Raw genomic sequence first — 10,245 nt, 5'->3', positions numbered from 1 at the left:
GCGGGGCGCGTTTCGCACGCAGCGCGCCGGGCGGAGCGCTCGCCGCATTGTTTGCTTCGCTGGGGAGCAAGCGAGCCGGCCCGGGCGTCCGAGCAGCCCCGCGCCAGCGCCCCGTCGCCGTCGCCGTCGCCGCCGCCGCCGCCGCCGCCCGCCGGCCGGGCCCCCGCGCCGGGCCTCCGTCCGGCCCCACCGCCCGCGCGAGCCGCCGCCCGAGAGCCTGCGGCCGCCGAGCCGAGCCGGGCCGGGCCGCCGCCGCCAGGAGCCCGCGCCCAGAGCGGCGGCGGGCCGGGCCTGCGCGGCCGTTGGCGGAGGAGCCGCGGGCGCCATTAGCGCCGCCTCGGCCGCGCCGGCCCCCGCGCCCGCCGCCCGGCTCCCGCGGCCGCGGCCCCGAAGGTGAGTGCGCCGGACGGGCCGGGGCCGGGGCCGCCGCCTTGCCCGGCTCTTCCGCGGGCCGCCGCCGCCGGCCTCTCGGTGCTGGTGCCGCCGCCATGTTTGGCGGCCGCCGTGGCGGCGCATTGTCCGCGGGCGGCGGGCGGCGGGGCCGAGGGAGGCCGCGGTGTCAGGGCGGCGGCGGGGAGGCCGGGGAACCGGAAAGGAGAGAGGCCGGCCGAAGGGGAGGCCGGGCTGTCGAGGCGGGGAGGCCGGACCGTGAGGCTGGAAGGCCGGGCCTGGCGGCCGGGTCGGGTTGGGAGGCTGGGCGGCCGGGAAGGAGGGAGGCCGGCCGGTGGGGAGCCTGGAGGCCGGGCAGGGAGGCTGGAAGGCCGGGGAGGGAGGCCGGACCGGGAGGCTGGGCGGCCGGGGAGGCCGACGGGGAGGGAGGCTAGGCTGGCAGGCGGGAAGCCGGACGGGGAGGGAGTGCGGGCTGTCTGGGCGCTGGGGCCCGTCCCGCCCGCCGCGCCTTCCGCCCGGCCGCCCGGCGAGAAGGGAGCGGGCCTGGGTCTCGAGTCCGCCGGCCGAGCGTTTGCCCGAGGGTCGCGTTATGTAACGGACGCTCTGGGCACGTTGAGCCCGGACGGGAAACTCCCCGTTCCAGGGCCGCGTTTGAAAGACTCGAGGGGCGCGCGGACCCGGGCCGCCGCCCCCTCCTCCCCCCATCCCGCGCTGAGAGCCGGTGGTGGACTCAGCGGCCTCCGGGGCCCTTTGGAAGAAGTAACTTGATTGAGGTGTAATTTACGGAGGACGCGCGCGCTGCGGGTGCGCAGTGGAGTTTTGACGAAAGGCCGCGCCCCCGTGGAGAAGGCGCCCCCGTGGAGAAGGCGCCCACCGCCCGGGAAGGGTCGTGGGTGGAGGGCGCTGCGTGCACTCACCTGCCTGCAGTCCCGTCCCTGCACGAGGGTGTAAGTGGCTTGTCCGAAGCCAGGCGGGAAAGGCACTGATTGAGAAGGTGAGCCGGCCCTGGGTGCCGACTGCCTCTCTTACGGCCACATGGTTTTTCAAGGTGCATCTATCAGTAGGGTCTGGAGAGGCTGCTGATCGCCTTCTCGTGGGTACGCTTGTCCCCGCGCGGAAGGGTCAAGTGTGGGTGGAGCCCGAGGGCCAGAGATCGGGAAGTGATGGCCGGGTGAGGTGGTCTGCAGAGTGACCCGCGCCTCCTTTCCCTGTCACCATCTAGCTTTCAAGTTGCGGAGCTGCACGACCGTTAAGTGCTGTTCTCCGGGTACTAAGTGTCCAGAGCTTCAGTGCCCTCTGGGAGAGCGTGGGTTTTGAAGGGCCGATTTTGCTTAGTACTGTTGGTTCTCTGCTTCCGAGGAGAAAATTACACGTTCGCTTTGCATCTGCTGAGTAACCGACTGTCGCTTCTGCCCCACCCCAGTAAGGACCCCTGAAGCTGTGCGCTGTGCCCTGGCGCACCGGCGTCCCCTCTGTGCAGGCTGCGGTGCTGACAGTGGGGGGGCCGTGCCCCTCTCCCCCAGAAGGGATGGCGGGGCCAGGGCTAGCTGGGCAGCGGCTTGGCTGACCGCACAACAGGAGTCCAGGGCTGCGTGGGCCCCTGGAGACCCCCGAGATGCAGGTGAGCGGCGGGTCGGCTGCTCGTGCTGTTTTCCGTGCCTGTCAAATTGCACGTAAAACGTGGATTTCTGTTTGACAGAAGAGAAAACCACAATCGGAAAGGTCTCTCTTAAAAAGTGCATTTTTAGGGTCCGCTGGGGTTTCCGCTCGGGTTTGAGACAGCGAAGCTGGCCCTGGGAGGGCTTTTCCTGGAGGCCAGGTGGGTCGCTGTGCGGAGGCGCCCCGTGCCGGCTCCTCGGGGCTCCATCCCGTGGTGGGCCTTGGGCTCCACCTTGGAATGTTGTCAGCCAGTCTCTTAAATGTTACTCTGCTTCCTGTTAGTAAAATGTGGTCGTTTGGAGGGAGGAGGGGTCCTTGTCATCAGTTCCTGAGGTGCCACCCTGCTTGGCGGGCAGTGGTCCAGAGTCAGGAGTCATCACACGAGTGAGTCCTGCAGTAGATGCGGTTGGTGGCAGACGGCGGACGTCTGAAAAGAGCAAATGCTCATAAGTCTCTGTGGCCCAGATTTCGGGCACCTGAGCCTGTGCTGGCACCTGAGAATGGGGGGGCTGGGGGCGCCTCTGCGGGCGGCGCAGGGGGTCTTGGGGTGGCCCTTGCTGTGGCAGGAGGTGGGCCCGGCACTGTGGTCAAGCCAGCAGCTGAGAAGTGCTCTGAGGGGCAGGGCAGGTGGCTGGCCCGTGGGGGCTTTTCGTGGTTGCCACTCCCGAGCCCTGTAGAGGCTGGGTGGAGGCCTTCCAGGGGTGAAGCCTGCCCCCAGGCCAGTACGGGGCTTCCCTCTTGAGCCCCGGAGTGGCTGGTGGCCCTGTGCCCTAACACGGTTGTGGAGGACGCGTTCCTCGAGAGGATGGACGGGGCTGTGGTCAGGCTGCTGAGGCTTCCAGGCTCCCTAGGGGTGCTGACGGGACCTCCACTTCGGGGCTCAGGGCTCTCTCCTGGGCAGCAGTAGTAGGGGAGCCAGGGGCCAGAGCCTGCCAGGGTCCAGCCCTGTGTGTGTGCTGTCCTGAGCTCAGGGCTGCGACCCCTGCTTGTGAGGGATGTGGCCGTCGGCTCGGTGACCTGTGGATCCAAGAAGGTGACTGGTGAGCAGTGGGCGTCAGCATCCTGGAAGGACTTGTCATCGCGTGTGCCTCTGGGAGCCCCTCTTCACTGCCTGCCCTCTCCTCTGGTCCCGGGAGTCCCTGGGGAGGGGCAGCCTCGGGGCAACGGGCTGTTGAAGGTTGTTGAGATACCATTGTGAGTCCTGGGATGAGTCATTTTGGAAACCTCAGAGATAGGTTTGCCGGGAGTTTTGTTTCGATTTAGCACGAGTTGCTTAGGTCTGCCCAAGCATACCTGGTGGCTTTCGCCTCTCGTGTCCTCTGTGTGGAGTTAACGTGTCCTCTGCGTCCGTTTCAGGGAGTCAGTACCAAATGAGGAGGAAAGGCCGAGGTCATCGCGCTGCAGCGAGGCACCCTTCCTCCCCCGGCAGCACTAAGCACTCCCCCACGCGAGAGACGCTGACCTACGCGCAAGCGCAGAGGATGGTGGAGATCGAGATCGAGGGCCGCCTGCACAGGATCAGTATTTTCGACCCTCTGGAGATCATATTAGAAGATGACCTCACTGCTCAGGAGATGAGCGAGTGCAACAGCAACAAAGAAAACAGCGAGAGGCCGCCCGTGTGCCTGAGAACTAAGCGGCACAAGAACAACAGGGTCAAGAAGAAAAGCGAAGCCCCGCCCAGCGCGCACGGCGCCCCCACCCCGGCCAGCGCGCTCCCCGAGCCCAAGGTGCGCGTGGTGGAGTACAGCCCCCCGGCGGCGCCCCGGCGGCCCCCCGTGTACTACAAGTTCGTGGAGAAGTCAGCCGAGGAGCTGGACGACGAGGTGGAGTACGACATGGACGAGGAGGACTACGCCTGGCTGGAGATCGTCAACGAGAAGCGCAGGGGCGACTGCGTGGCGGCTGTGTCGCAGGGCGCGTTCGAGTTCCTGATGGACCGCTTCGAGAAGGCGTCGCACTGCGAGAAGCAGAAGCAAGGGGAGCAGCAGTGCCTGATTGATGAGGACGCCGTGTGCTGCGTGTGCATGGACGGCGAGTGCCAGAACAGCAACGCCATCCTCTTCTGCGACATGTGCAACCTGGCGGTGCACCAGGAGTGCTACGGCGTGCCGTACATCCCCGAGGGCCAGTGGCTCTGCCGCCACTGCCTGCAGTCCCGGGCCCGGCCGGCTGACTGCGTGCTGTGCCCCAACAAGGGCGGCGCCTTCAAGAAGACGGACGACGACCGCTGGGGCCACGTGGTGTGTGCCCTGTGGATCCCCGAGGTCGGCTTCGCCAACACGGTGTTCATCGAGCCCATCGACGGCGTGCGGAACATTCCCCCCGCCCGCTGGAAGCTGACGTGCTACCTCTGCAAGCAGAAGGGCGTGGGCGCCTGCATCCAGTGCCACAAGGCCAACTGCTACACTGCCTTCCACGTGACGTGCGCCCAGCGGGCCGGCCTCTACATGAAGATGGAGCCCGTGAAGGAGCTGGCCGGCGGCGCGGCCACCTTCTCCGTCAGGAAGACCGCGTACTGTGACGTCCACACGCCCCCGGGCTGCACCCGGCGGCCCCTGAACATTTATGGGGACGTCGAGGTGAAAAACGGCATCTGCCGGAAGGAGAGCTCAGCCAAAACGGTCAGGTCCACGTCCAAGGTCAGGAAGAAAGCGAAGAAGGCCAAGAAGACGCTCCGCGAGCCCTGTGCGGCCCTGCCGCCTGTGTGCGCGCCCTACATTCCCCCTCAGAGGTAAGCGTGGCGGGCCCGGGCCTGCTGGGAGGGCGCGCAGGGTCTGACCGCGTGCTGTCTGTGCGGCCCTGACGGTCCTCTCCAAGGTGGCCTCCTTCAGTCTCCGCTTCACGGGAGCATGGATGTCGCAAAAGACTTGAGTCTGTGAGACGGGGAAGTCTGTCTGGTTTCCTCGATGCCTGCGCGCGCCCGCGGCCACACCGACTGCAGCCACCCCGGCCTGGGGCCCCGCGGCGCCCCAGGAGTTGTTGTCATTGACGCGACAGAACACCGTTCCTCACCCTGCTCCCTCCCCAAAATTTGGGAATCTTGTGGGATTTTTAAATTTGCTGGAAACTTAAGCAGCGTGGCTGGGTAAGGCTGACCCTGGGGCAAAGATCAGAGTGGGGCGACAGGAGCCGCGAGGCGGGAGGTGCTGGCCTCCTTCCTGTCGTGGGACAGGCTTTCTGGTTTTCCTGGTTGTTCTCTCGTGGTATCGGCATTGCCTGGGCAGTGTTGAGTTCTTTGCCTAGAGCTGTGCGCGGTGGTGGGGTCAGGACCCCGCTGGCCACCCCCATCCCTGGACTTGTTTCCTCCTCTGCTGGTTCTCCTTGGTACTGACTTGTGCTTTTTATCTTGTTGTGCCTGAGAACGCTCTTGTTTGGAGTACGAGGTAAGTGGCTCGATGAACTTCTCTCCGCGTGTGGTTTGGGAGAGACGCAGACACTTGCTTGAGCTTTGAGGAAGTGAAGCCCTGTATGGGAGGGCATGGGTCTCTAGAACAGTCTGGTTAAGAAAACAAAGCATCAGCATGATGAAGGGAAGACGTAAGTGGGTGTCTGCTCGCGAGAGCGGTTCTGGGTTGTTGTCAGGTCGTGAGATGTGGTGGGAACTGCTACTGAAGAAGTGTGACCTTTTTCCCAGAATGACATTTTTTTGTCTTTACGGAACAGTACCTCTGTTACAGAATCAGTAAATTCGAAGCGAATACAAAGTGCTTATAATCCCTTTTATCCAGAGAAGCCTTCTGTTCAAATCAAGGTGTCCCTTTGCAAACAAGCCAGTCTCACTTTTAGAAGACAGTTCCACTTGGATTTCTACCTGTAGGTCAAAAAGTATAGGATTTGTATCAAGAGCTTCCATCTAAGAGCCCGAAATGTTCAGCTTTACTGAAATTGAAGTAATGAAACAAAAAATGTGATCTAGTAAATTGAAAACCCAGAAGTCTGAGGTGCTGCCTTGTCTGTCCAGCCCTGCCTGGTTCCCGGCCCCAGGGTCTGCCAGCCCGTCCGCAGGAGAAAGCATCTGCGGTTGGGAAACATGGGTACCTGGAGTCTGAGATGACCCGGTCTGGTGGAGAGGACGACTTGCTTTGGAGTAAACACTTAAGCTCAGGTGACGGAGCTGATCCACGTGCTGGAGGAGTAGCTGGGCCATGCTCCGTCTTGTCCTTTCCTAATTTAGGAACAAACTGTGACTTCGGTTTGGAGCAGACGTAAACGGCACACCTGGATGAGTGCTCGCGGCCACAGGCTTTGCTGTCAGTGTTGCCCAGAGTTTCCGGGAGACCCTGACATCAGACCACCCTGTGGCGTGTCGGGGCAGGTGCTGGGAGGCCCAGGCTTACAGCCACTGCTCTCGTCCCGAAGCTGTGGCCTGAGCTGCGGCTGGGCTGCTGGTCCCGTTCTTAGGACCCAGGCACAGTGGCGTGTAGATGGGAGTAAAGCTCCATGCTCTCCACGGCCTCTGGCTCAGGACCCGTCTAGAGCTGCCACCAGGGTGGTGGGCGTTCTGAGCGAGCTTGGGAGCTGGCCCGGGGCAGGGGGGCTGGAAGAGGGGCTCTGGAGATCTAAGAAGAGGAGGATCCCCCTTATTCCCTGCAGAGAGGAAGGAGGGTTGGCTGTGAGAAGGCTGGGGGTGTGGCAGGAACTGTAAGTGATTTTGTGACTTGAGGGGTTTAAAAGCTTTCAAGTAAGAAAGATAACTCAGACCAACTAATTTTGAGATCATAGTCTGTTCTCAACAAGAGGGAGATGGTCGGTTTAATTTGTTTTATTGTTTAGTGTTTCTGAGCTACAAAGATTACTTTTCTTGTCTCTCAATAATAGACTCCGGAACAAAGATGCGGGTGTTCTGAGGCTTCGCCCACCTGTTCGAGGACTCCGAGCCTGTGGTCAGGCCGGCTGGCTGGGGCGGTCGAGGCCTTGCAGGCTGCTGCATGGCCAGGAGTGGCGCGGGCGCGTTGATGGGATGCTGTGCTCTGCCCTGGGCGGGTGGGTTGGGTCCGGCGGGGTCCTCATGGCCGCTCGGTCCCTTTGCCTGTGAGGGTCCAGCCTTCAGCGAGGATGAGCTGCTCCTGAGCAGTTGTCCCAGTGGCGTGGAGCTGTGCCCGCCTGTCTGTGTCTCTTCTCCTGCACCTGTTCTCAAACCAGAGTAATGCTTTTCCCAGCCCAGAAGCAGCATATTTAAAGTTGGGGGAGATACGAAAAGCCAGGGCTGAAGAAGGGAGAACAGGCGTGTGTTCTCCGTTTTCTGGCCTGCGCTGGTGCTGTGCTCTTTCTTTGTTAAGTGTTGCCTTTTCCTCGAGTAGCCGCTCTTCTGATTGGATCCTCTCTGCTTCTTCGTCCATTTCGTCTGCTTCGTGAGGGGAAGGGCGGGGCCAGTGGAGGTGGGCACCGGGGAGGGGCCAGGCCAGGTGAAGGGACTCATGGAGTTGGAGCCACCTGGGTCCCTTGGGGTAATTAACCTGGTCACTGTGCTCTCTCTGGTTGCGCTATGGGTGTCCCAGTGTATCTGGGGAGGAGGGGCCTCGAGGGAGGAGCATCCGGCCTGACCTCGTTGATACGCGTGTTCCTACGTAATGAGCTGTAACCGGAAGTGCGTGATGAGCATGGAGGATCCGGGTCACGGCTCTGTCCCCTTGAGGGCGCCGCTGGGACACCAGGTGAGGACGGCTGGAGAGCGGGTGCTTGGGAGCCGTTGGGCAGACAAATTTAATGCCTGTTGAACTTAACAGCAAGAAGTTTGCACTTGAGTTTTGTATGTCTTTTTTCATGTTTCTGGCAGTTAAGTTTATTACGTGTTATGGAAGTTCTCATGGGTTGTGGCCTGGGGAAATGGGAGAAGCCTGTCAGCCCCTGCAGGTGGGAGCTTGGCTCTGGGCGCCCCGTGCATGTGGGTGCCACCTCTGCTCTGTGGGCGCCGCCGGGCAGCCCTCCCGGGCAGCCCTCCCGCCCGCCTGCCCGGGTCCTCGGGGAAGGGCTGTTTAAGGAGCGACTCCTGGAGAGAAGCCCTACAAACCCAGCCAGAAGTCAGAAGTGCGGGTCGTGAAACGCACGCGGTGTGGAGAAGCCGGGCCGCGTGTCCCGCTCCTGCAGGTGTCCCTCCTGGTCACGTCGGGCGAGCCCAGCGGAGGCGGCCTTGGTGGCTCGTGCCGCCTGATGTGGGGCCGAGCAGTGTGTCTCCCCAGAGCTGCTCTGAGTGTTCTAGTTCCGACCCTCCTGTGGCTTCGTTGCTTTCCTTGGTTTTGAACTGGGGGCTGGGGGACTGGCGTCTCCCCGGGCAGGTCCCCCGTCCCGGCTGCCAGCTCCGGCCTCTGCACCTGCGAGGGCCCTCCTGGGGCGGGGCGGGGAGCGTGGGAGCGCAGGGGAGGACTCTGGATGCTTCGCCACGTGTCTCCGCTGCGTCGCGGGCTCTCCTGACGCGTGTCAGCCTCGGGGATTCCTGTGTGTGTAGGACTGAAGCGAGTGCTGAGCGTGGTGCTGTGGGCCGCGCCCCGTGTCCCTCGGGCGTGCGGCCCCCTGGCTGGTGCCCTGCTCGCTTTACCCCCGCCCCCCTCCTCCTGGTGGTCTCTGCTGGGCCCGGCCCTGGCGTCACCCCCGCTCAGCAGGCCTGCTGTGCTCACACGTCCCGCAGCCGCGCATCCGGGCGCACAGAGCAGGCCCGGCCCACGGGGAGGGTCTGCCGAGGTCATGGGATCCGGCAGTTTCTGGTCGCGTTCGCCGTATCTGCTTCCGCAGAGATGGGGCGGACGTGCATTGAAGTTCTCTTTCATCCTAGCATTTGGAGTCGCTGCCTGGAGTGGATGGCGGGATGGACCTTGGTGCTTTGGGCACCCTCCCCCTCCAAGGCACAGAGACCGGCATTGCATCTCATCTTGTCTTCATTTCAGTTTCAGTTTTTTGTTCAGAAATAACTTCAAATTTATAAAATGTTGCAAAAGTCGAAAAAAAACCCCACCCAAACGCTCTTTACCCAGAGTCCCCTCTTGCCAATAACCCGTTTACCCTCTTGGGGGTGGTTTCCACGCGCCCCTGCGTGTCTCCCAGGGTGGGGCCAGCCTCCCCTGGAGGCTTCCTGCCTCCAGTCGGGACCAGTCCCACTCAGCCTCCTTTGATTTGGGCATCCCCAGACCTCTGTGTCCCCTGCGACAGGCCTTCGCGGCTCACAGAGGTGTGCCTGGGACTGCGGGGCCCTGCGTCCCCACCCGAAGGGAGTGGCGTCCCCTGCCCCTTGGTGACCGAGGTGTCACCAGTGCCTCTACCGGATGATTTCTGCTCTTGATTTTTCTGGCGTCGGATCCGGGGTCCGGGGGCCCCTGGAGGCGACGGCTCCTCTCCACGTGGCCTGTTGCTGTTTTCTTCCTGGCCTTCCTCCCCGCGAGGGCTGGAAGGGAGCATCCCGTCAGCAGGGTCCTTCTCTCCCCGCCGGCGTGGACCGGGAGGTGTGGGTGTCAGAGGGGTCTGCCCTGTGGGCCCGGGCACTGAGGTGGGCAGCTCGAGAGGGGTTTCTCAGGAAAGGAGGCTCTGCCCAGCTGACTGTCACTGTCAACCTGCTTAGTGGTCGAGGGGAGGCCCCCGGGGCGGTCGGCCACCTGGCCTTGGCTGTGTGGCTGTGGCCGTGGCCATGGGTGCTGGTGAGGTCTGGCTGGGAGGTGTGGATGCGGTCCTGGGGCTCCTGCCTATGGTCCATGCGGTCGGGCGGGGGGCACCCCGGAGCCAGTGTGGCCCAGAACCGCTTCCCTCCAGAGGCCGACTCCAGGCTCCTCGGGTCTGGCGGGTGGACTTCACTCATGTGCCCCGACCTCCCAGCTGGCTGAGCAGGTGTTGAGAAGGGAGGGTGGACCCCGCTCCCTGCAGACGCCGGCGGGGTGGCCCAGGTGCTCCTCCAGTGTCTGTGTGTGTCAGGTGGGGATGGCTTTTAATGCCATTTGTGCCTGTTTGTCGTGACTTTTATGTAAAGATTTTAAAAACTAGATGGTCACGTTGTTTATCAAATGTAGCCAAAAAAAAGAAACAAACGTTAAATGACCACTCGCTTTTGGGACCCCTCCTGTCGCATCAGCCCACCACTCGTCGGTCACAGCAACCACTCGTTGTAAATGGGGGTGGGTTCCTCTGGTTTTCCTGCCCTGGGGGGCTTGCAGTCTGGGGTGGGCTTGGGCGATGCCCTTGGATGCAGTGCCAGCACACCAGAGTCAGTCC

The 10,245-nt window shown here is 63.0% G+C and overlaps 1 protein-coding gene across 8 annotated transcripts in view; it reads left to right on the top strand.

Moving 5' to 3' along the window:
- The first annotated feature begins 285 nt into the window (after window positions 1-285).
- BRD1 (bromodomain containing 1) overlaps window positions 286-10,245 on the top strand; it is a 34,862-nt gene continuing 24,902 nt past the window's right edge. For 3 of the 8 annotated variants that reach the window (XM_067698435.1, XM_067698434.1, XM_067698432.1), the window contains exon 1: window positions 815-4,783. In XM_067698435.1, coding sequence (XP_067554536.1) covers window positions 3,420-4,783 — 1,364 coding nt within the window. In that variant the 5' untranslated portion in view covers window positions 815-3,419. Of the gene's footprint in view, window positions 394-799; window positions 4,784-10,245 lie in introns of those variants that run through there. The other 5 variants (XM_067698430.1, XM_067698429.1, XR_010932708.1 and 2 more) reach the window with 5 other exon arrangements.

Source organism: Pseudorca crassidens, chromosome 11 (genome assembly GCF_039906515.1).
Source record: "Pseudorca crassidens isolate mPseCra1 chromosome 11, mPseCra1.hap1, whole genome shotgun sequence".
NCBI classification, from domain to species: Eukaryota; Metazoa; Chordata; class Mammalia; order Artiodactyla; family Delphinidae; genus Pseudorca; species Pseudorca crassidens.
Note: the sequence above shows the minus strand (reverse complement) of the source record. Positions and strands in the feature narration are given on the sequence as shown.